This window comes from Cupressus sempervirens, chromosome 7 (assembly GCF_028749045.1).
Source record: "Cupressus sempervirens isolate cs-2001-9-10 chromosome 7, ASM2874904v1, whole genome shotgun sequence".
NCBI classification, from domain to species: domain Eukaryota; kingdom Viridiplantae; phylum Streptophyta; class Pinopsida; order Cupressales; family Cupressaceae; genus Cupressus; species Cupressus sempervirens.
Genome location: NC_143124.1, coordinates 545136554 through 545163112, shown reverse-complemented (window position 1 = coordinate 545163112; position 26559 = coordinate 545136554). Strand labels below are relative to the sequence as shown.

At 38.6% G+C, this 26559-nt stretch overlaps 2 protein-coding genes across 2 annotated transcripts in view; one reads left to right on the top strand and one right to left on the bottom strand.

Annotated features, from left to right (window-relative positions):
* Positions 1-26559, bottom strand: part of LOC149547925 (aminoaldehyde dehydrogenase 2, peroxisomal-like) — a 231743-nt gene that overhangs the window by 173024 nt on the left and 32160 nt on the right. The gene's annotated exons all lie outside the window — the stretch shown is intronic.
* LOC149547926 (uncharacterized) lies at positions 20940-26524 on the top strand. The gene is made up of 7 exons (XM_089793648.1): positions 20940-22091; positions 22836-23232; positions 23356-23419; positions 23675-23816; positions 23892-23999; positions 24477-24672; positions 26496-26524. The coding sequence occupies exons 1-7, from the start codon at positions 20940-20942 to the stop codon at positions 26522-26524; spliced, it is 2088 nt and encodes a 695-aa protein (XP_089649774.1).

Here is a 26559-nt window from a genome sequence, read left to right as displayed (position 1 = left end):
CTCAATTGTCCAAAGACACTGTTCAAAACAACATCCAACAAGAGTCTGAGATGACTCTATCCATCACAGATACTCCCTATATAGGAAGCATCAGCATTTAGTCCAGACAACAATGGTGCTCTGTTACACTCTACTGATGCACTCTTGCATCATCTACTCTGATGTAAGAAGGGGCATAACCCCAAGCATACTTCACAAATACTCAAAAGTCTCTTTGGGAAGAGGCTTAGTGAATATATCTACAATGTGCTCTTTAGTGCTCACATACTCCAATCTAATTTCCTTTTTTGCAACTTTCTCTCTCAACATGTGATACTTAATAGAAATATGCTTAGTCCTCGAATGCAATACTGGATTCTTAGACATATTTACTGTGCTTGTGTTGTCACAATGTATAACAACAGGTTCACTGATTTCTATCCTTGTATCCTTCAACATCTGCTTCATCCATATAACTTGATTGCAATTATTTACTATTGCAAAATCTCCTGCTTCCACTGTACTTTGTCATGTACAATCTTGTTTCTTGCTTAACCAAGAAACCAATCATCCTCCAAGAAAGAAAGCTCCACCACTAGTGCTCTTTCTATCATCCATACTGCCTACCCAATCTGCATTAGTATAAGCACTTAGAGTAAAATTATTAGATCTATCATACCACAATCCAAACTCAGATGTCCCTTTCAGATATCTAAATACCCTTTTGACTGCTGCATAAGGTGCTTCTCTGGGATCAATTTGGAATCTTACAACAATTCCAACTGCATTTGCTATATTCGGCCTTGTGTGATTTAGATATTGCAATTGTCCGATCATAGATCTATACTTCTTCTACTCAACAATAGGTGTCTTGTCCTTTGTAGATAACTTGTCTCCAGTTACCATAGGTGTTCCAATAGGTTTGCATGTTTCCAAACCAAACTTTTTCAGTAAATCCTTCAAGTACTTAGTCTGAGAAATAAAGATTCCTTCTTTATTTTGTACAATCTGTAATCCAAGAAAATGTTTCATTTCTCCTATCATACTCATTTCAAGTTCTTTCTTCATCTCTTCAGCAAATTTGTCACTTTCATCATCATTTCCTACAAATATGATATCATCAACAAATATTACCAAAATCGTCAAACCATCATCAATTTCTTTCCAATACAGATTACTATATGCCATACCTTTGCTATATCCAAACTTTGTCAAATGCTTGTCCAACCTTGCAAACCAGGTTCTGGGTGCTTGATTCAAGCGATACAATGCTTTCCTCAATCTGCATATTATGTCCTTGTCATCTGTCAAAGGACAACCTTCAGGCTGCTCAATGTACACTTCTTCAAGTTCCATTCAAAAATGGTGACATGGCATCCATCTGATACACTTTGAATTTCTTTTGTGCTGCATAGGCTAAGAATAATCTTATTGCTTCTATTCTAGCCACTGGAGCATAGGTCTCATCATTGTCTATTCCTTCTTGCTATGAGTAACCTTTACATACCAATCTTGTTTTGTTCCTTACAACTTCACCTTGTTCATTCATCTTGTTCCTGAATACCCATTTAGTTCCTATCACATTTTTGTCTATTGGTCTGGTATGTCTCATTCTTTACTATTTGATCCAATTCCTCTTTCATAGCTTGTTTCCAATAATCATCTTTACGTGCTTCATCTACATTCTTAGGTTCAACTTGAGATATTAAACATAGTTCTTCATTGACTCTGCTTCTTGTCATCACACCTTTGTCTTTGCTTCCGATGATCTGTTTGGATGGGTGATTCTTTATCATATTCGTTTCTAAAGTAGCAGTTATTATCTCAACTCTTGGCTCTACTGAAGGTTCTGAGCTTTATTCCTACCTCAACTCTCCTTCATTCTACAAATCATTGTTAGTCTCAAGAAATACTTCATCATTCCTTGGCTTAGTAACAACATCATCATTTGAATTGTAATCAACTATTCTCTCATATCTTGAATTTCTCATCAATTCTCACATTTGCAATTTCCATAATAGTCTTAGTTCTCTGATTATAACATCTATAAGCTAAGTTACATGGGTACCCCTCCCCCCCCTCCGAACCTCGAACTGGTTCGAACCGGTTCGAGATTCTGGTCCGGTTCGACCAAGGTTTGCCCAGGGTTCAATTTTCGAATCCTGGTTCAAACTGGTTCGAACCCGGGCGGACCAGGCTGGGAAAATCGAACCAAGTTCGAACCCAGCCAAGAACCTGCCCACGGACGCAGAAATAAAGTTATTTATTTGCATTTTTTTATAATTTTTGGGGTCCACGTACCCTAAAAAGGTGTAATGAATTGGTTTTTTGCTCTCTCATAGTCATTTGTTGTTTCTAAATAGGTTGTTTTGCCTTGAAGGAGAGCACATAAGTTTTTGAGCAAGCATCCGGTTGTGCAAGGAGGAGTTTGAAGATTGACTTGTTGGTGTTCTTTAAGTGTTTGTGCATCATTTATACACATTTGCAAACTTGCAATGGCTGGAAAAGGACTAAGAGGTACGATCTTATTCCATTCACTATTGTTTTGTTCTAGTTTTTCCAAAAAAAATTCATTTCTCTTTCAATCTTCATATGTTCTAAGTTCTTGAATCTTTTCCATTATTTCAAAATTCGTCATTTTCTTGCATATAGATTATGAACATATATCTAATTAGTAATTTATAATTTTATTGCCATAGGGAAAGGTTCGAAAGTAATGTCATCTAGCTCTTCATCAATAGGCAACACCGAACAAAGAATGGAAACCAACCTGATTCTCCTCTATGGAAGTATGTAGACATTATAAAACCCATTCCAGGAGGTGGTGCATTCCGTTGGAGATGTCAAGGATGTGATGTAGAAAGAAATAGTTCTTATTATCGTGTGGTAGGCCATCTATGTGGTTATACTGGAAGAGGAGTCAAGAAATGCCTTGGCAAAAATGGTGTCCCTATACCAAATCACACCGTGTTAAAATATATTGAAGAGCATGAGGCAGCAGAAGAGAGAGAACGACACAGGGCAATAGAACTCGGTAGTAGTAGCAATAAAAGTAAAAAAGCTAAGGGAATGCAGCCCCCCTCAGATGTTATTGTACAAGACCATCCCTTCTTCAATACTACAATGGACACTGACACTGAATCTGTCCCCATTGTACACAAAAGAAAGGGGCCAATAGAAACTTCTTTTCAAAACAAGGCCCGGGATATTGCTGACATTAAGGTGGGAAGATGCCTCTATGCAAATGGGTTGTCTTTTAATGTTGTCCGCTCTCCGTTTTGGAAGGACATGTTGAAGGGTGCCAATGAAGCTCCAAAAGGGTATTGTGGCCTCGGTTATGAGAAAGTGCGCACCACCTTGTTGGATGATGAGGTCCAATGGGTTAAAAATCAATTGAAGCCCATAAGGGACTCATGGGTTGAGACAGGGGTGACAATTGTTTCAGATGGCTGGAAGGATTCTAGGAACCATCCCTTGATCAATGTCCTTGCGGTGTCCCCTAAAGGGGCAATGTTTCTGAAAGCGGTGGATTGTGAGGACAAAGTAAAAGATGGGCCATTTATTGCTGATATCTTAATTGAGGCCATTGAACAAGTGGGTGCAAGAAACGTTGTCCAAGTCATAACAGACAACGCAAAGAATTGTTGAGTAGCAGGTTTGTTGGTGGAATCACGATATCCACATATCTTTTGGACACCTTTTGCAGTCCATTCACTCAATCTTATGCTACAAAAGATTGGGAACCAAATTGAGTGGATCAAAACAGTGTATGAAGAGGCTGAGGACATACAAATGTTTGTCACAAACCACCACATGACTCAATCTCTTTTCAGGAACTACTCAAAATTGGAGCTATTGAAGGTAAATGAACTTGAACTCAAATTAGTAATTTAATTTTTAATATTTGACAATTTCTGATTTTTCATATTTTACTTGTGCAATTGCCAATGTGTATACTTTTCTTAGTTTTCTAAAATATGTATCTAATAGTTGTTTTTTGCTCTAATTTATGTCACAGGTTGTTGAGACCCGTTTTGCATCACATATAATCGTCTTAAGACGACTTGTGCAAGTGAAAGATGCACTTCAAGGTATGGTAATCAGCAACAATTGGGGTGTATGGAAGCAAAAGAACACTGAAAGGGCAAACAAAATAAAGGATAGGCTATTGGCTGACTCATGGTGGGAACGTGTGGAATATCTCCTTAAGATCACCGAGCCCATTATGAGCATGCTTAGGTACACTGACATGGATAGGCCTTGCCTTGGAGAGATCTATGATGGCATAGACTCAATGATTGAGAAGATTAGGCAAGTTATAAATGAGCAGGAGCAAGATCCGCAAGAGACCTTTTTCAAACAAGTGCAAAAAATTATTGATGAAAGATGGAACAAAATGACCACTCCATTGCATTTGCTTGCCTATGCCTTGACCCCCAAATACTATAGCTCACAATATTGTGATCTACCAGGAAGGTTGCCACCATACAGAGATATGGAAGTGTCTGACAGGTACCAGGCAGCATTTAGAAGAATATTTCCTGATGATGATATAAGAGATGTAATCATGGATGAGTTCATAGCATTTGTCAATACTACAGGTCTAAGTAATGATGCTCTTCGTCATCGGTTCAAGAAGCATGCTCATGGTTGGTGGTACCTCCATTGCCAAAAATTCCGAACATTGCAGCCCCTTGCAATCAAAGTTATATCACAAGTAAGTTTTTTTTTTTTTTAAATTAGCTCACTTTATCTTCAAAAGAATTTTTTAATAAGATTGAATTAATTCCTTTTTAATTGCCTACCCTATGTTGTCTTTATAGGTTGCTAGTTCTTCTGCATCAGAAAGAAATTGGAGCACCTATTCTTTCATGCACTCGGTGAAGCGCAATAGGTTGCAATCAAAAAAAGCCGAGAACCTAGTATTTGTGCATAACAACTTGCGCCTTCTTTCACACAAGAGTCAAGAATACAAAGAAGGGGAGACAAAGAAGTGGGATGTAGATGCAGAGATTGCGGACTTGGATGCTTCCACTGCTGCGCTTACAATTGATGATTTTGATAACTTTGATGCCAATACCATTGTTGATTCTGCTGCTGATCCCATTGGCCTTGGTGCAAGTAATAGCGTAGGCGAAGAAGGAGGAGATGAAGAAGAAGATGAAGAATAAGAAGATGAATATGAAGAAGATGAAGATGAAGAATGAAGAACTTAGAACTAGAAATTCAGAATTTTAATAGATTTTCATTCTATTAGTTACTGTTAAACATTGAACGTGAAACAATGACACTTGAACTTGATATTTTAAATGTTTTGAATCTTTCATCTTTGATGTTGAAGTTGATTGAATTATGTTACTATATGATGGTATGCTCACCATGATACATTGATATGTTATTGTTTATGCTGTTTTAAAGTTTTAAATGTGTTTATGGTACTATGCTACATTCTAATTTTAACTCATGCTTCATAAAAATGTATATATATATATATATATATATATATATATATATATATATATATATATATAATTTTTACATGTTTTTGTACTAACAAACCCAAACGAACCCAAACCCCTTTCCAAAATTTCGTCGAACCAGCAAACCGGTTCTCGAACCCGAACCCGGAACCGAACCACGAACCGGCAACTTAGTCTATAAGCCTAGTTTTTCAATGAATAACCAAGAAACATACCTTCATCACTTCTAGCATCAAACTTACCAATATCATCATCTCTTTTAATATAACACTTATTGCAAAAAATGCCAAAAATTCCGAAATACTTAACTGTAGGTGAGTGACGAAACCACAGTTCATAAGGGGTCTTGTTTATGTCTTTTCTAACTTGCACTTTGTTCATAGTGTAGACTGTTGTATTCATAGCTTATCTCCAAAATGTCTTGGATACATCATTCTCAGCTAACATAGCTCTCACAGCTTCTGTAACTGACATGTTCCTTCTCTCTACAATACCATTCTGTTTAGGGGTTCTTGGAGCTGATAACTGTCTTTTGATTCAATTTTCTTCACAAAACATGTTAAACTCATTTAAAGTAAATTCTCCTCCTCTATCTGATTTTAAACATTTAATATTCATACCAGATTCATTCTCAACTCTATTCTTGAATATCTTAAACTTATCAAATGCCTTAGATTTCTCTTTAAGAAATACAACCCACATCATTCGAAAAAAGTTAACTAGAATCATACAATACCTTTCACCATAGAATCCTTTAGTCTTTGTAGGACCGTTGAGATCTATGTGTACAATTTCCAACTTTATTGTAGCAATAAACATCTCCAGGGAAAAGAAGTTTTGTTATGCTTTGCCAAAACACACTCCTTGCAAATTGTGTTAGTAGGCTTTACAATCTTTGACAAATCTCTAACTGCAAACATACTACTAGTCTTCACAATACTGTCAAAGTTTTTATGACAAAATCTCTTGTGCCATAACCAAATGTCATCTACCTTTGCAACCAAACATGTCATTTCAGTAGTATTCAACTGAAATACATTACCTCTAGATCTGGATCCTGTTCCGATTACTTTCCATCTTTATCTCTAATCATGCATGTCTTCTCTGTGAACTACAACTGATTACCTTTGTCCACTAGTTGTCCAACACTCAAAAGATTGTGCTTTAAACCATCAACAAAATATAGATCCTCAGTGTTAATTTTACCATCAAGTGTTATAGATCCAATACCTTTAACTTAGCATGCTGCATTGTTTTCAACTCTGACAATTCCTCCATCCTGACTTTTAAAGTCAACAAACTTGTTCACGTCACCAGTCATATGATGTGAACAACCACTATCAATAATCCAATTAGATTTCTTCTGAACCTGTGATACCAAAGCTACATTCTCTAGAATTTCTTCTTTAATTGCCACAAATCCAATTTCATCATTACTATCACTTAATGCTTGTTCATCAAAATCAGAATCTTCATTTGCATACAAACAATCTCTATCTTTTCTAGGCTTATGATTTCCCTTATACTTTTTCTCCCTTTTAGGACACTCAGATGCATAATGACCATATTCATCACAAGTCCCACATTTAAAAAGATTTTCTTACCTCCTTTTTCTCTTCTTACCAAAGGGCAACTACTTCATCAATCTTTCTACTTCTTTGGATCTGCTGCTACTAGAAAAATCTCCTCTAGCACTTGTGCTCCTTGATAAGTTAGGTCGAATACTTAGGGCACTAAAAGTTATCTTTGTTTTGGTCAATTCTCTGGACTATCTAAGTTCGTTCTCAACTGCTTCAAGTCTTGCAAGCAATGTCTCCTTTGTGAAATCTTTGGTACATGATATCAACAACCACTGACAAAGACAAACACTGAGAACAGCTAGCACAATTTTGAGAAAAAAATTGTCAAACCCTCCAAAACTTCGTAGATGAGCATGATGCTCCAAAATAGACTACATTAAGCCACAATTTTTTAGGAGAAAAATCGACAAAAACCCAACACAATTTTTGAGGTGAAATTTTGATCAAAACCGAACATGATTTTTGAGGTGAAAAATCAATCCAAACCAAACAATACAAAGCTTCATTTTTTAGGAGAAACAATCAAACCCACCAAATATTTTTTTAGGAAAAATTTATAAACCGACAAAGAAATCCCACGCAACTTTGTGAATTACAGAATAAGAAATTTTTTTAGGGAACAAATTATGGAAACCCATCAAAAAATATTTAAAGGAAAAATTTATGAAAACCCATCAGAAATTTTTAAGGGCAGCAAAATATGAAACTTCGCATGGTAAACCAGCATATGCAAGTTCATGCAACCCTAAAAAATCAGAGACTTTTGCTGCAATAAAAAAATCATGGGATCAAAACCCTTAACCAGGCTTACGATTTCCAGCAAAAATCCTTGAAGACAAACCACAAAAGTTCCATAAAATACCTCTAGCGATTTTTATTTCTAAAAATTGAAATGAAAATTTTTCGAATAATTTCCAGAACAAAAGAGGTTTGAATTTTCCTTAAAAAATCTGCCAAATTTTATGAAATCCCATTGACCTATTTTGATACCATGTTATGGTAAATCAATGTTGTTGTAGTGTATTAAACAAAGGAGATGAAAGCTCCTTATATAGATTTACAAAGATGATGTTTCTAAAAGAAACAATTGTAAACTAAAGACAAACAAAAACTGCCTAATAAACTAAAGACTAACTAAGATGACCAAGAAACATTAAACCTCACGCCAACTTCACATGATTCTCAGCTTTGAGGAGGACGAAGGTGATTTTTTCAATATCTGAGAAATTATTAACACAAAAGTACCTCTCCAATTTCGACAACTAATCACACAACAGTGTTTGCATCAATTTTCCCTTAAAAGTTGAGATATCAAAATTTACTTGCACTTTGAATGGGATTTGTTGGCCAACTATTGAATTCCTTGGGTTAGCTTGTGACTCTCATTTTTCAAGCATCCATAGAAATTGCTCCATCATTTCTTCATGTTATCTAATGCCTCTTCCACTAGTGTTTTGAAGGATTCTTCCATCCCTTCGGTATGTTTTTTTTTCCATCTAAAGTCGTGTACATCTCAAAGGAAGATAATTTGAGGGGTCTCTCATGTCCAATCCCCTTTGGTAGTTGACTACATATGATGGGATATACAACAGCAAACAAGCTCTGATACCACTGTTCTAAATTAAGTATTCCGTCTACAATAGCTGATGTGAAACTTGTGTTATTGTGATTTAATTGAAAATAATAAAATTCAACAACAGATTTTGCAAGCCAAAAAGTGATCCATTCCATTTGAAATTGGAGTTTATACAAAGTTTGATGGATCCCAAGGGTCACCAATATCCCTTGGAAATGAAAATGAAAAGTCCACATATTATTTAACTAAAAAATAAGCTCTAAAACTACCAAAACTATGATGTATTATATAAAAAAATATGTCTAATTGTAGAAGTCATAACTTTCTACTCATGGCTTAAAATTGTGAAGCATCAACGTTGCTGGAAATATCTCCAAGAGTTCTACATGATGGAAATATTGTCATTGATGTCAAAGGAGAAAACAAGTTTGTCATCGATGTAAAATTGGGATTGATGAAAGTTTATAATTGATATAAAAGGACCAGAGAACTTGTATAGAAGATCATCCTGTTAATACCAAGATACATTAACACTATATTATAAATTAGTGATCACTAGCTCTCATAAGATTATATATAGAAAAAGAATGACTGAAGATTGGAATCCTCCTCAGGTCAAAGATTTATGTCGACACTATGAAAGAGTTGTGAATATATTATGAGTGTTGGTGCAAAGATAAAATTCATCTGTTCTGAAACAATATGATCTATATAGTGAAATTGAGAGCGTGCATCTCTGTTCTCAGAATATACAGGTATCAAATCTTATTGTGTTGGGAGTACAAAACAGAAAAATGTGCATAGTGTCCTTACACTTAGTGGCAACATTATACAGAAATATATATGTAGTAGCCTGATATCATGGATGTTTGAGATTTGCGGTGGCTTCCTGAAGAACATATAAAATATGGAGTAAAAATCTCACACAGGTGCCTTCGGAAGTTTTTCTCTGGAAAATAAGCCATCTTAAGATGGGGGTCGCATATGTAAGACTGCAACAAATATAGAAGACAGATCAAATACATAACAGATGACCTCTCGAACAAAGTCTCCAGCAAAGCAATTACCTTTAAAATAAAATTCTTCAGCTTATAATAAAGATTATAAAATGATGCCGAATCTCAGCAACAAATTTCTGAAGTCAACTTCAAAGAAGTCTGAGCAGCAGCGATAATATTTATAGAAGGCCCGATAAAAGACAAAGGTTGGGATTGGCAATCAAAGCATCATGTGAACAGTCTAAACCATAATTTAATCCCAGACAGCAACAACCAAATTCACAAACTACATATGGCGTCATGAAGTTTGGAGCATATGGAGTTATGCGGCAATTTTGGAAGTCAGACACATTTCGACTGTCAATGATTGGTTATGTTTGGTGAGATATAAATTCATTCCCGTCAGCAATGGAGAGACAAGACAGAAGTCAAATAGATGATGAGGTTTCGATATATTGAAGTTTCCAATATTCAAATGTTTATTAAAACCAGTCTAAGTCCACCGTGGCATATGAAACCAAAAATAATTCATAAACAAATATCAGAGCGATTAAGGGTGTAGGAAATAAGTGCGAACAATATGGTGTTGACAACGACAAAGAACAAATTGCAGTTTGGAAACAAAACTTGCCACCATAGAAAGGAGTCCAACTAAGGAATAAACCCTTTCCATATCACCGCTGATGTGCCCTTAAGTATCATGGCAGTTGTGTGATTAAAACATATAGAGAATATTCAAACAATGATAAAGCCTGACTTCGAATAGATGAAAGGCATGATTAAGTAAAAAGAAGATGGAAGACATAAATATAGCTTGGTTTACGACAAGGAACAAAGCTAATGAAAATCACGGTAACCCTTTATTATATTCAACGATGACAATAGTGGAACGATGTCTATATTTGGATCCTTCATCGCAGAAGACAAAATCAACAGATGATTAGAAAGGTGTTGGGAGCAGCTAAGTCAAAGAACAATTAACATTGTAAATAAAACTGGCGGCAACTATAATACTAGTTACTTCATATTTCAGGAAAAGAAATTAATTAAATGAAAAGATACATCTCTTTGTAAAGAGACATTGAGACATTATGTTTCTATTCAAAAGAATATAAATGAAAAAAAAAAAATATTAAAAAAGTGAGTAGAATATATAAAAGATTGAAGTCAGAGATAAGAAGGTGTGAGATGGAGAATAAAAATAAGAAGTATAAGAAGGTAGAGTGGAAGGAAAGAAGTCAGCATTTGGAGAGAAGTAAAGTAAGGAAGTGCATAAAAGACTTTACATTCAGATTTTTATCTGGTTTATGAATGTATATTTAACTAGCAGAACAAAAGGTATAACTGGATTTATAATCTGATGTATACCTATTATAGAATTATATAATCAAATTTTCATCTGATATATAAATATTATATATATATATATATATATATATATATATATATATATATATAAAGAAGAGTGATTGGCCGACTTCAAGAAGAGAGAAGAATATAAATTCATACAAAGATATGAAGGGAAATTGTGTAGTCAAAGTATCCATCATTAGTTGAACAAGCAACAGAGATAAAGGTGGAAAAACAGTTTGTGTGTAGTGAGTTGGTGCTTATAAAGACAACAGTGGGAATAGGAGCTTCAGTATGTTGGTGCCTGCAAAGTGTGGGAGTTGAAGTTTCTAGTAAGTTGGTACTTAAAAAATTAGGGGTTGGAGCCTACAAAATATTGTAGAAGAACAAATTTATATAAAAGCATTTATTTGTCGTGGTTTTCTCCCACATTGGGTTTCCACCTAATTGTGTTATTGTGTTATGTGCATAATTGTTGATTCCAGCATTTGAAGTTATTTGGATAAAAAGTTTTTAAATTGGCAAAAGTTATTATTATAATGATTCACCCCCCCCTAGTATAATCGTGTGCTCTTGACTACATTCATTGTCGGAAGGTCTAAGCGAAGCGCTATACCTTCTTGGAGGGAAATGCTCTGAAGGCCTCTGAAAATGCAAAATTATAAAACATAGAAAATACCACAAAATTAGAATTTCAGTATTTTCCCATTTCTGCTTGTGTCGACATCCTCTGCATCAACTTAAATTGTGTTCTAATCACTAGTTGTCCCAGGTATGATCAACAATGTTCGAAAATTGTGTTGACCGTTTCTAAATTTCCCAAACGGTTTCTGAATATTTTGCATGACAAAGGATGGCTTGGAAACATTTCCAACTATCCCTAAGTCCCCAAAATGGTTTGTTTCTGATACTTGGGCATTTAGGGTGCAAACGCATTTCTGGGTAACACTGATTAGAACCATATTATCATCATGTAGTACTTCACAATGTTTTGACAAAAGTAAAGACCCGTGCAATGATCTGCAACATTGAAGATATTAGCATGGTAAAGGAAATAGGTTATGAACCCAACAGTTCATTGCAAAAGCTTTATAGGTTTTTCTTTGGAGTTGGGTTTTCAATGTTACTCATGAACCAATAAAAGATTTTGCACGACTCACCACGGATTCTCTCATGTGGTGTTGTCATTTGTTAAAATAAATAAGATTGTTGAAGTATAGAAATGAAGAAGATTGATGAAATCTATCATGGAACAATCACTATTTTGTCACTGATGTCAAACCTGCTACTTGGTGAGACAATTGCTAATTTGGTCTGAATGCTATCATTAGATTGATTGATGAAGAGGATTGGAAATGAAAGGATAACAAGAGTACCTAGAGAAAGGTTGAGTTATATGGTGTATAAAAGAAGCACTAAGACCAAATAAGACTTTGATGATATAGTGTACTGTTTATTTACTTAAGGCTACAATGAAAGGATACTTGAGCAAAGACAAAAAAAAAGGCTAAGCAAAGAAATGTGTTTGCCAAGTCTAACCGAGCAAACAGTGGAAAACGAGCAAGTTAGTGCAGGACAAGCAGAAAGTTAGTTACGATCGAGCAAATTCAATATGTGCCGAGCAAAGAGAAATCTAGTACATGTCGAGCGAAGGAAGTTTAGTATGTGTCGAGCACCAGTAAGACTTAGTGTATTCCGAGCAACCTAGTGTTGATCGAGCATCAAAAGATAGTTATTGCCGAGCAAACAGCATGCTATTGCTGAGTGCTAATAAAATGAATTTGATCAAAGATTTGACAAATCTGAGCTGACAAAGTTGATTTCTTCAATTGTGTGAAGCGTGTGGAAGATAAGTATGATGAGTTGGTCACATAGAATTCAAGATAAACCATTTTGAGACGAATTTGAAGAGGATTGTAAGAGAAGTTTCTAGAGGGAACAAAATGAAAAAGAGGGTAGATTGGATGAATCTAACCTAACCCTAAGATGGAGGATTGTGGTTAAGCAGCAAAAGATATAAATTCTCTATATAAGGAGATAATAGGCCAAAAGCAAAGTGTCATAGTGCGAACTAGAGATAGACAAGGAGTTTTGAGGTGTTGCTTCATTTGGTGGCCGAAAGAATGAACTTGCAGTTGACATACTAAGCAAAAAGGCTTAAGGAGGTGAAGGCTTGAAGGGTGAACAAGTAGTCAGAGACAAAGGAGATTGAATGCCAAGCAGTATGGAGGACTGAATAAGAGATATGTCATTTGCAAGTGAGTTATTTTGTTATCAGATCAAGTCCTACTGTTACTTTTTAACAATTGTATCAGTCTAAATAAATCCTTTTGATTAAGGTTAACCTAGCAATCATGAGTAAATCCTTTAACAAGGTGACATTCTAATGGAATGTTCTAAAGTCCTTTAACAAGGCTCACTCCTAACAGGGTTATTGAAATCCTTTAATCAAGGTCACATTTAACAGTGTGCATTGTAACCTTTAACAAGGTTGGCTCCTCACAGAGCTCACTTCAGAAGAGTGAAAATTGGTAGCATGTTATTGGTGGTTTTTCCCAAATTGGGTTTCCACGTAAAATCCTTGTGTCAAATTGTGTGAATGGTTATATGGTATTTCATGTTTACATTTCCGCAAAGTTCATTTGACCTAGGACAGTAATATACTATGGTTTGAGATATTGGATGATCAATGCATGCACATGTATTTGTTAAGTACTGAAATATTTTATCTGTACATTTGGACCTTGGATAACTAATTCACCCCCCCTCCCCCGGCTCTCAGTTATTCTGAAGTATTCCAACAGTCATCGCATCACACAAATGACATTCACCATAAACCACATCAAGGGATGAATTCACGATGGCTCAATCCATAGGGTGAAAACAATGGCTTTCACCTCAAACTTCTCTCTCAAAGGAAAGAATATGCAAGGATACAAATAATAGATCAATGATGTTGAAGTTCCTTTCAGCTAAGGCTTCATTCTCCAATGTATCAAGCTTGCCCTAAAAGTACACCAAACGTCTCTCTAGCATGAGGCTTGGCGAGAATGTCGGTCGTTTGTTCTTCAATGATAATGTACCTCAACTGAAAGTTAGAGAAACCATCTCAACGTAATCTACTCCCTCTGAATCACTATCATTGGATATCAACAGATGTGGATCCTAAGTTGCTCCTTTTGTCACAGAGACATGTCCTATTCATATACTCCAATCGTGGAAAATATCTTATTCTAAGAGACTCATCATCATTAGGCACATGATTTTTTTTTTAATAATCACAACATTGTTCACAAGAGCAACTTCCCATATACAAATGTACTTCTCTGATTTCATAGTAACATGAGTGAATGTAATAAGTTGTGGATTAATCCCCAAATTTGGCTACATCGGGCATTCATGCTGATTTGGCTTCCTTCTAAAGCTCCAAATACATTCGTCAACCTCCTCGTCCAAGGTTGCTTCTAATGTAATGTCAGAGTCCTTCTAAATGTTATTTTCCTCTTCTTTGAAAAACGTTTTAGCCATCAACTTAGCCCCAAGACTGTAAGCATTTAAGTATCCATCTCTCCTCGAAAATCAATTTAATCAAAATCCTCTAGTTGCTCCCTCTTGTCATAGAAAAATTCCAATCATAGAAGATAATTTTCTTTTACAGACTCACATCTTCTAGCATGATCAACATATAACTAAGATCCAAAACCACTTTGAAGCTACAGTTCCAAGATTGAGTCCTCTATAATGCCTAGGTACGATATCTAATGCACCATTCTTCTTTTCCTGCGTGAACATCCCTAGAGAAAAAGGAAAAGATCAAGGCAAATAGCTCTTATAGTACATGCATGAATATAGATAAGAGAGTTTCTAGAATAAGAAAATAAATGTAATACTTAAGAATAATAATACTTATTTGTGCATCAACATCCTTGGTACAACTTGCTTCCAATGAGGATCCATATGCAAATAATCAAAAAATGTCTCCATATAAGCATTTGTCAAACAATGGGAATGTAACAATGGTTATTATTCCCCCCCGCCCTTATCATATTAGATAGTTTCTATTTATTCACTTTTGTCTTTTTCTAATGGTCACTCTTTTTGTAATGTTTCCATAAACTCCTCCTTTTCGTTATAGAAACATTCTCTTGTATCTTGTAAAAATAGATCAATCATGATCTTTGTTTAATAACACATTCATTATTTTACCATAATAAGGTATCAGAGAAAATTCCTAGTGTCTTTAAAAAATTTTAATTTCTTTTTTGAAATTATTAGTTCAAAAAAATTCAAAATATTTGCCCGAGTGTGTTCAAAATTTGCATCTTTTTTTCCTCCGAACCCAACTAGGGATTCGGCGTCCAATTTTTTTTGAAATTTTCTTTGTGTTGGATGGTTTAAAATCTGCCTTTTTTTTTAAATTTGCCCTCTGTTCAAGAAGGCTCGACAAAATTTTTCAAATTTTTTAATCCAACTACAGTTTTTTTGAAAGCCCTCGATTCCTGTGTCGAATTAACAAATTTTTTGCATATTTTGGGTGGGTTTTTGCAGATCTCAAATAGGTTAGTCTCACTTTTTTTCATGCCTCAATTTTCAAGCCAGTGGATTCAAAATCTAATTTCGGATTATTTGTGGATTTTTTGAGCTCTTATCCGAGTCACTTCAAATTTTTTGAGTCTTCCATCAATCTATCTTGAAGATATGCCATCTTAGATTTTTTATGTTTTTTCATTGAAAAGCGTGCAATGTCATCTCTCACCAGTCTCATGTTGGAAGGCAATCAATGTTTCAACGGAAAGAACTACAACACCTGGAAGCAAAGAATGATGCAATCTCTAAGTATGGTCACCTTGAGGCGCTTTTTTTGCGTACTGAGACTCGTCCTACCATAGTCGATGCTACTCAAGAGAAGTTTGATGAGCATAATAGGTTGTCTGGGAAGACAACTGCAAAAATTTGGACAACACTGAAGGATCTCCACAAGACATCAGATAAAAGCAGAGCTTTCTTTTTGAAGAATCAGCTATCCTCTATTATTAAGGATGAGCACATGTCCTTACAAGAACATCTTCTAAAGATTAAGGACATCAGAGATCAACTTGAGGCCATTGGCCGCACTATGGAGGAAGAGGATATGGTGGTCATTACTCTGAAAAGCCTACCATCGTCCTATGAGCACTTTATTGAGACGCTCAACATTACTGCAACTAATGTTGACCTGAAGTTCTCAAATCTGTGCACCAAACTTCTACAGTAGGATCGTTGGAAACAACAATTTGGTAGTAGTGCTCCTTCATCCACCTCTGCACAAGGGTTTTCAGCCCAATCCTTTAAAAAGGATAAAGGCCCATCTCAATCTCAGAATAGCTCTAAGAAGAAGCAAATCCGATGCAACTATTGCCACAAATTTGGTCATGTGATTCAAGAATGTAAGACCTCAATTGTTTCTGATCAGCAAAAGCAAGGTGGATCCCAGCCACAGGCCAACACTGTAGAACATGCAAACCTCTTTGATTAACCTGAGGCTGCCTTTTACACTTTTTGAGGACGTACAAATTTATATTTTTTGAAGATGTTTACCGTACTGGGTAAAGAAATTAATGCATACAGACAATGCATTAGAATAGCAGATAAGAATAACAGAACTCCTTATTATATTCGCATATGTCAAGATATTACATTATGCTTATGATGCTGAGATGATTACAACAATCCCGAAGGGAGATATAAATACTATCCGAGGAAACTTCCCAAAGGTGTCCGTCGGCTACATACAACATGTCGGCTACAATAGTAGAACCTTCTCGATAAACACCTTGTCGGTCTGACGGCATACATCCCGATACACCAACAGAATACATCCTGATACTAACGGGATACACCCTGATACACTAACGGGATGCATCCTGATACACTAACGAGATACATCCTGATACACTAACGAGATGCATCCTAATACACTATTTACTGTCAACATCATCCCCCCAAAAAAGAAAAGTCGTCTCCTGACGACAACACAACAAAAAGCCAACAACTAACTATATTATTCATAAAACAACAAAACAACATGGACTTATACATCATGAACCTGAAGGCTGTGTCTTTGACTGCGAAGACCGGCTGCGTCGAAGCTGATACACCTGATCTGTCTGGACTTGCAAATCAGCTCTAATCTGAGAGTTCTCCTCTACCATTTCCTTTAGCATCAATGCAACCTCCTGGCACTCAGCTTCCTTCTGATCATGAGCCTGCTTCACTGAGTCCTTCTCCTGAAGCGCTGCTACCAAACGCTGCTCTGTTGATGTTAGTTGTTGCTCCACTGCGTCTAACTGTTGTTCCGCCTGCTACTTCCCTCGTGCACTCTCCTCCAGTTGTGCTAACAGGGCTGCCCACTCTACTTCCCACGCAATCTGCTGGGTGGTAAGTCAGTCGGCCATCTCCTCCCGAGCTTTCTGCCCAGCCATTGCCCTTCTTTGCTCTGCCAGCACCAACTTTGCGATGGACTTGCTCTACTCTACGATGACAGCCAAGCGAGAACAAATATCCATGTCCTCTTCCGCTACTGGTAGGGGATCTGACACCTGCGCTCCTCCATCCACTTTTTCTGCTGTTGGACTCTGATCCTCCTCCCCTGGTGATGCCGGTATCTCGACTACCTCACTATTTGACCAATTGGCCTCCACGTGCGTGTGCTCTCTCATGGGAGACTAAATAGAGGGACTTCTGGTAACAAGGACAAGTAGCTGCCGCCTCAAGTACTCACTCGCCCAACTCGCTAGGCTTGATGGTACTACTGTTGGTTCCTGGGGTTCCGCTTCCGGAATACTGGAATGATCACCCTAATCCTTATTCAACAGAGTGTTCGCTATGGTGACTACTGCATCTGACCCAATCACCTCCAGACGAACCTGCTCCTACGTGCCTCCTAGACTGACTCCTCCCTCTGCTACTGGCTCTGCTACAGGAAGTGGCTGAGGCAAATTCTCTGCTATAGGTATGGGGGTCGATTCTTGAACCGCTGGCTAAGGCTACAATCCCACTGGTTGTGTACCCATAGATGTGGCCACTGGTGATGCTGTATACTGGCTTACTATAGGTTGTACAGGCGTAAAAAGTGGAACTGATCTTGCTACTGCTCTCCGTGCTCTAGGATGTAGAGTGACTAGGGTCATCACCACTGGATGCTGAAACTATCCAAACCCTGGGATGTGAACCTCCGCAATGGTGTGTATGTGCGGTGTTGGAATTGCCCTATGTTACCCGGGAACGCGTTTCCACCCCTAAACCTGAAGTTTCGGAAACGGGGACGGTTTCGGGGATGGGGGATGGCAAGGGACGTTTCCCAAACGTCCCCACTTGGAGAAGAAAATAGGAAACGCGTCCCCGAAACTTCGAAAATGGTCAACGAGTTTCCAAACCACGTTGACCGTTTCGGGGACTGTTTTTCAGTTTCCTAACGTCCCGGGGACTGCATAAAAGGTTTCCTATTAAAATTTATTAAACTCAAAAAAACCATTAAAAAAATGATTTTCCAGTCATCTGCAGGCCTGGACATGTAGAAGTCAATTTTTTTATAAAATATATTATAAAATGAATGATTAGGGGCAACTATCATACCATCTTTGTTTTCATTTTGAAGCTCAAGATGATAGTGATAGTCACTTTGATATGGATGATTAGGGGCAGCTGCCTTAGTATCTGTCATGTCCCCACTCTAGCTCAGTCTAACAGAGACATGTGAGTCAGCTTATTATGGGGTCTTGTAGGCCGACAGGGTTGGATAGAGACCCAGTATGGTTATTCAGTGTTGGGGACTTGGTTTTCTGGTGGGTATTGATCAGTTGGGTAACGTTCCTTGTTTTTAGGAGGCAGTTCCTACATTTATGGGGTTCATTCCTACTTTTTAGGAGGTATGATCATGCCCAGGGCTGGGTTTCCATGAGATGACCCTTTGGGTTCAGTTTCAGAGGGATAGGGCTTGTTTCCTAAATTTTAGGAGCATCCCTAGATTTTAGGGATGAGACTGCCAGTGGATCCTTGATTTCCGACTTCAATCACAGACAGGTGACAGGATGATTTTATGGTTTGTGATGTCAGTTGGGCAGTTTGTGGCTATTTGGGTTATATTTTTAATATTTCCTAAGTTAGCGTTTAATATTTAAATAAGGCTAAGTTAATAGCCATTTTGGAGTAATAAGGGAATTTTGGCCTCATCTAGATGCGTATCCCATGTTATGATAGCTCGTTGGAAAAGTCTTGAAATTCTCTAAATCTTCCTCTTTGGTCCCAGGGCAATTCGGTGAATGGATTTATTACTATGGTTGAAAAGGTCATTTTCTAGTGACATGGTCACTTTAAAATAAGATTTAATTCATTTTTTTTATAGCCAACGCCAATTGGGGGTCACTTTAGGGTTCGAATTGCTTTGCAAGGGGTTATAAGGAGATGGGCGCCATTTCTCATGATTATGCATATTTTTCAAACACTTCTTTTCAGATTTGCTCTGCTTGAGCGATTTGCATTTTGGGACGCAAACCCCAGGGTAATTGTTGGCTGGGACATAACCCTCAGCAGCATTGGGTATTGGTTTGTCAATAGTTTCAACAGTATTCAGGAGGAAGGTAGACGCCACTTCAGCTTGGGCCTACAGTTTGTTTTGTTGGGCAAGTCCTTTGGCGTATGGGAGGTGAATTATAGCAGCCGTACACTGCCATTTCTTGCAGCCATACTTGCAGCCGTACTCTGTCATTTGTAGCACTTGGATACATAGAAAATCGATTACTCAGCAGCAGATTCTTGCATCTTATTAGCCCGTTTTCATCAGCCAGTTGTGGCGTCATTGTTAGAGGAAATGTACTGGATCTTTTATTTGGCTCTATAATTCAGAGATCTGCCTGGTACGATTTGTATCAACTAACTTTACTGCATATTGTTATTTATTTTCAGACTCTTTTCTTACCATTTGCTACTTCTCATTTCTATGTGGAATAATCATCAAAAACACAAAAACAAACAAACTCTTCTGCATTTCCGTCTAGTTCTACAAGAAAACATTAATAAACAGGAAAAAACAAAAAAATAAAATAAATCTACAGCAGATTTGCAGCAGAGATCCATCAGGGATCTTTCAGTGGTTTCAGAGCTTACATCCTGCCAGCCTGTAGGGTTTGTGAGAAATTGTCACAATAGATTTTGGCATCTGGGTATTGGATAAAAGTTTTTGATAAATCATTTCAGCATCTGGGTAGTCACTAGTTGGTGGATTGAATACAAATCTATGCATCCTGGTGGAGAAATACACAGATTCTACGAGCGCAGGAGAAACCAGTGGCAAGTAGAGGCCGCCAGAGACGCACAGATACCAGCTATGGGTGAGGCACAGGGTGCTACTGGCGACGGCATGCCTACAGAGGCAGAAGAAAGAGAGATGGTGCGGACCCTATTCACTACTCAGCCCAGGATCGCTCAGGCTCTAGACAGGTTACAGGATACCTTGGAGCGTTTGGAGATGGGTGGACACAGAGGCAGGCAAAGTAGATCAGTTTCAGTGGCTGGTAGTCAGCGCAGCCATCAGTCCCATTCTTCAGTTGGGAGCTCCCTTCATTCCAGTAGGAGGCATCGTCATCGTACACCTACTACGAATAGGCCATTGCTTCCCCAATTCATACCAGGTGAACGGCCAGCGCAGGTGGAACCACCAGAAGTGGGGTTTCAGGAGTTAGTTTTGGCGGCCACAGCTGAGTGGAGAGCCCTACCTCTTGAGGTTAGGGACGTCTTCCCTCTTCCCTAGTATTGTGCACAGCGTAGAGATACAACCAGGTTCAGGGGAGATCGTGGTAATAGACTACCACAACAGTAGCAGAATTATGACCTCAATAGAGCTACTGGGAAGATTACATTGGCCCCATATAATGGCTCAGGAGACACTAGTGCATGAGCTTGGGTCCACAAGCTGGACATATACCTTTCATTGAGGCCCATGCCTGAGCATGAGGCTATTCAGTTTGCTGTGTTGCATTTAGAGGGGATTGCCTATGATTGGTGGCACCATGGATTGGTCACCCAGGATCACGCCTTAGTTCACTCCTATGCTGAGTTCACCGAGCGACTCATTGCACGATTTGACCGTAAGGATACAGAACTTTATTACAGGGAGTTGGCTCACCTTAAACAAACTGGTCATGTAGAAGCCTATATTAATGAGTTCCAGCATATTGCAATTATGGTACCGGATATGCCCCAGAAACGTAGTGTGATGTTGTTCATTGAGGGTTTGCAGGATAGACTAAAAGGATTGGTACGTGCTTTCCAACCAGCTACTCTTAAGGAGGCTATTGATGTGACATTGAGATTGGATATTGTTCCCACTTCTTATCAAGCAGATAAGAAACCATTTAGAGATTCACGGCCTGCACAGAAGGCCAATACGACACAGAACAAAGGAGGGACCTCATCTAAAAGTCCTTGGATGAATCAGGAGACAAGGAATGAATTGAGGAGGAAAAAGTTGTGTTTTTCCTGCAAAGAACCATGGGAACCAGGACACCGTTGCATGGGTAAAGGAAAGGTTCATTTGATTGAGGTGACTTCTGAGTTAGGGGATGAGGAGGTTCCTGATACTGATATTGAGGATAATACAGAGGATGTTGAGCAGTTTCCGACACAGTTGGAGTTAGACACCGCTGAGCCTGTGGCATCAACTAAAGTAGCTATGGCTACCCTCTCCAGTTATCCTAAGTTTCATGCCTTCCGGTTGAAAGGTACACTTAAGGTTAAGCGGATCACCACTTTGGTCGACACAAGTGCTACGCATAACTTTATTGATCAAAAATTAGTTGAGAGGCGTGGCTTACAGTACGAGGAGTTTGGTGGTTTTGGAGTGAAGGTGGCTGATGGTGCCATTTTGGGTTGTACCAAGCGGATTCCACAACTTAGTATTCAGATGGGAGATTATACTTTGACTGATGACTTCTATGTGCTTCCCATAGAAGATTATGATGTGGTTTTGGGCATGCAGTGGTTACAGGGTATTGGGCGTTACATTATTGATCACCACCGTATGCAGTTAGAGTTTCTTTTTGGCGAGCAGAAGGTGATTTTGAGGGCAGCGTCAGATGGTGGACCCAGGGAGGTGACTTCTCGCAGGATGGAGACCATCCTTAGGCATAATGATGTGCTTTGGGCTACACACTGTTTGGTTAAATCCAAAACACCCATATCTCAGGATGGCCGTGTATTTCACGTGGACATTCAGTTAGTGATGGATCGTCACAGTAGAGTGTTTGGTGATATACCTCCTGGAGTGCCACCAAATAGAGGGTTTGAGCATGGTATAGAGTTGGAGGATGGAGCGAAGCCAGTGATTACTACCCCATACCGTCATCCTAGAGCCTGTAAGGATGAAATTGAGAAGACTATTCATGAGCTATTGGACATGGGTTTCATTCGACCTAGTTCCAACCCCTTTGCTTCTTCTATAGTGCTTGTTAAGAAGGAGGATGGGACTCTACGGATGTGTGTAGACTATAGAGCTTTGAACAAGAAGAAAATTAAAAACAGATATCCAATTCCGCGCATTGATGAGTTGTTAGATGAGTTACATGGGGCTATCTACTTTTCTAAGATTGATCTTCGTTCAGGTTAACATTAGATAAGTGTACGAGCAGAGGATGTACACAAGACCGCCTTCCGTTGTCACTATGGGCACTATGAGTTTCTGGTAATGCCTTTTGGCCTTACCAATGCACCAGCTACTTTCCAGTCCTATATGAATCATATCTTCAACAAGCAGTTGAGGAAATCGGTTCTAGTGTTTTTTGACAACATATTGATTTACAGCAATACTTGAGAGGACCATCTCAGGCATCTCAAGGAGGTACTTAGCATAATGGAGAGTCAGTCTCTATTTGCTAAGCTTTCCAAATGTGAGTTTGGATTGGGGGAGGTGTTATATTTGGGTCATGTGATCAGTGCTGAGGGGGTGAAGGTGCATGAAGAGAAGATTCAGACGATTCAGAATTGGCCTGTTCCTCAGAACATTACTGAGTTACGAGGGTTCCTTGGATTGTGTGCTTATTATAGAAGATTTGTGAAGGGTTTCTCACAGCTGGCAGCACCTTTGACAGATCTCACAAAGAAAGGATCGTTCAGATGGACAGAACAAGCACAAGGGGTCTTTGATAGACTCAAGGAGGTTATGAGTACTTGCCCCGTTTTGGCACTACCTGATTTCTCGCAGCCATTTGTCCTGGAGTGTGATGCATCGGGCTTGGGTATAGGAGCAGTGTTGATGCAGAATAGACACCCCATTGCCTATGAGAGCAAGAAGTTGCAAAACAATGAAAAGTTGTACTCTACTTACGATAAGGAAATGTTGGCTATTATGCATGCGCTAGCCAAGTTCAGACAGTATCTTGTTGGCAGTAAATTTGTGGTGAGAACAGACCATAACAGTCTGAAGTATTTCCTAAATCAAACAGAGCTCAATGATCAACAACAAAAATGGGTTAGCAAAATTCAGACTTATGACTTTGATATCGAATTCATAAAGGGGAAGAATAATACTGTGGCTGATGCACTCTCTAGGAAACCTTCATTGGCTGCCCTATGTTCATTGAGCGAGATTTCAGCAGATTGGAAGGCTCAACTTTTAGTTGAATACTCCAAAGATCAGCATGCTTGTGAGATTATGGAGGGATTGATAGTGGATGACAGATACAGTGTGGTAGATGATATTATCTACTATAAAGACAAGGTTTACCTTGTTCCGAGTTCTCAGTTGAAGGAACAAATTTTGCATGCTCTCCATGATATTCCTACAACCGGACACCCAGGATATGGTAAAACTTACAGGGCGGTACGTGAGAGATTCTCTTGGAAGGGTCTCAAAGATGATGTTTTACGCCATGTCCGTGAGTGTATGACTTGTCAGCAGAACAAGTCGGAGCATACCTACCCAGCGGGATTATTGCAGCCCTTGCCTATACCGGAACAGAAGTGGACAGGGATCTCCATGGATTTCATTACAAGTCTTCCTCGGGTTCAGGGGAAAGATTGCATCTATGTTGTTGTGGATAGGCTAACGAAGTATGCCCACTTCTTTTCCATTGCATTAGATTTTACAGCATCGCAGGTGGCTGAGTTGTTCTTCAGGGAGGTGTTTAGACTTCATGGTCTTCCCAAGACCATTGTGAGTGATAGGGACAGCAGATTCATGAGTTCCTTCTGGCAGGAACTTTTTACACTAGCTGGTACTTTGTTAACACCTAGTACTAGTTACCACCCTCAAACGGATGGGCAGACAGAAATAGTTAACAAATGGGTTGAGGGATATTTGCGTAACTATGTGTCAGGGCAGCAAAAAGCATGGGTGCGTTGGCTACATTTGGGCGAGTATTGTTATAATACTACGCATCATATGTCCATTGGCATGATGCCTTTCAAAGCTCTCTATGGATATGAGGCATTATCTTTCACTGATTTGGCATTTGGTGACAGTAGAGTTCCCTTGGCTCAGGATTGGTTCCAAGAGAACCAGGATGTCATGAGATCTCTTTGGGAGAATTTGCAGCAGGCCCAAAATCAGCAAAAGATGTACGCTGACAGGCACAGGATTGAGAGGGCATTTGAGGTGGATGATATGGTCTTTCTGCGTTTACAACCATATTGGCAGAGCACCCTAAAAAGGGGGGGAGCTGAGAAGCTCAAACCACGTTTTTATGGTCCATACAGGATACTCAGGCGAGTGGGAGAGGTTGCATATGAGGTTGAGTTACCACATGGCAGCAAAGTTCATAATGTATTTCATGTATCTTGCTTGAAAAAGGCCCTTGGACAACATATTATAGTTTCACCCGAATTACCTCCTATGGATGAGGAAGGTAAATTGATTTTAGTCCCTGATGAGATTGTTGAGGTGAGGGAACGGCAGCTGAGAAGCCGGGTGATTCGAGAGTATTTGGTTCGATGGAGAGATCTTCCCATAGAGGATGCCACTTGGGAGGGTGAGAGCATTTTACAGCATCCTGCATTACAGTTGCTTGTGGGCAAGCATCTCCGAGAGCGGAGGACTGTCATGTCCCCACTCTAGCTCAGTCTAACAGAGACATGTGAGTCAGCTTATTATGGGGTCTTGTAGGCTAACAGGGTTGGATAGAGACCCAGTATGGTTATTCAGTGTTGGGGACTTGGTTTTCTGGTGGGTATTGATCAGTTGGGTGACATTCCTTGTTTTTAGGAGGCAGTTCCTACATTTATGGGGTTCATTCCTACTTTTTAGGAGGTATGATCATGCCCAAGGCTGGGTTTCCATGAGATGACCCTTTGGGTTCAGTTTCAGATGGATAGGGCTTGTTTCCTAAATTTTAGGAGCATCCCTAGATTTTAGGGATGAGACTGACAATGGATCCTTGATTTCCGACTTCAGCCACAGACAGGTGACAGGATGATTTTATGGTTTGTGATGTTAGTTGGGCAGTTTGTGGCTATTTGGGTTATATTTTATTTCCTAAGTTAGCGTTTAATATTTAAATAAGGCTAAGTTAATAGCCATTTTGGAGTAATAAGGGAATTTTGGCCTCATCTGGATGCGTATCCCATGTTATGATAGCTCGTTGGAAAGGTCTTGAAATTCTCTAAATCTTCCCCTTTGGTCTCAGGGCAATTCGGTGAACGGATTTATTACTATGGTGGAAAAGGTCATTTTCTAGTGACATGGTCACTTTAAAATAAGATTTAATTCATTTTTTTTATAGCCAACGCCAATTGGGGGTCACTTTAGGGTTCGGATTGCTTTGCAAGGGGTTATAAGGAGATGGGCGCCATTTCTCATGATTATGCATATTTTTCAAACACTTCTTTTCAGATTTGCTCTGCTTGAGCAATTTGCATTCTGAGATGCAAACCCCAGGGTAATTGCTGGCTGGGACGTAACCCTCAGCAGCATTGGGTATTGGTTTGTCGGTAGTTTCAACAGTATTCAGGAGGAAAGTAGACGCCACTTCAGCTTGGGCCTACAGTTTGTTTTGTTGGGCATGTTCTTTGGCATATGGGAGGTGAATTCTAGCAGTCGTACACTGCCATTTCTTGCAGCCGTACTTGCAACCATACTCTGTCATTTGCAGCACTTGGATACATAGAAAATCGGTTACTCAGCAGCAGATTCTTGCATCTTATCAGCCCGTTTTCATCAGCCAGTTGTGGCATCATTGCTAGAGGAAATGTACTAGATCTTTTATTTGGCTCTATAATTCAGAGATCTGCCTGGTACGATTTGTATCAACTCTGACTTTACTACATATTGTTATTTATTTTCAGACTCTTTTCTTGCCATTTGCTACTTCTCATTTCTATGTGGAATAATCATAAAAAACACAAAAACAAACAAACTCTTCTGCATTTCCGTCTAGTTCTACAAGAAAACATTAATAAACAGGAAAAAACAAAAAAATAAAATAAATCTATAGCAGATTTGCAGCAGAGATCCATTAGGGATCTTTCAGTATCTTTTGTTTTCATTTTGACTTTGATGTTTCAGACTTGGAGTATTCTGTCTTGACATTATAATATTATATGATCATTGATACACTATAGTTGATACT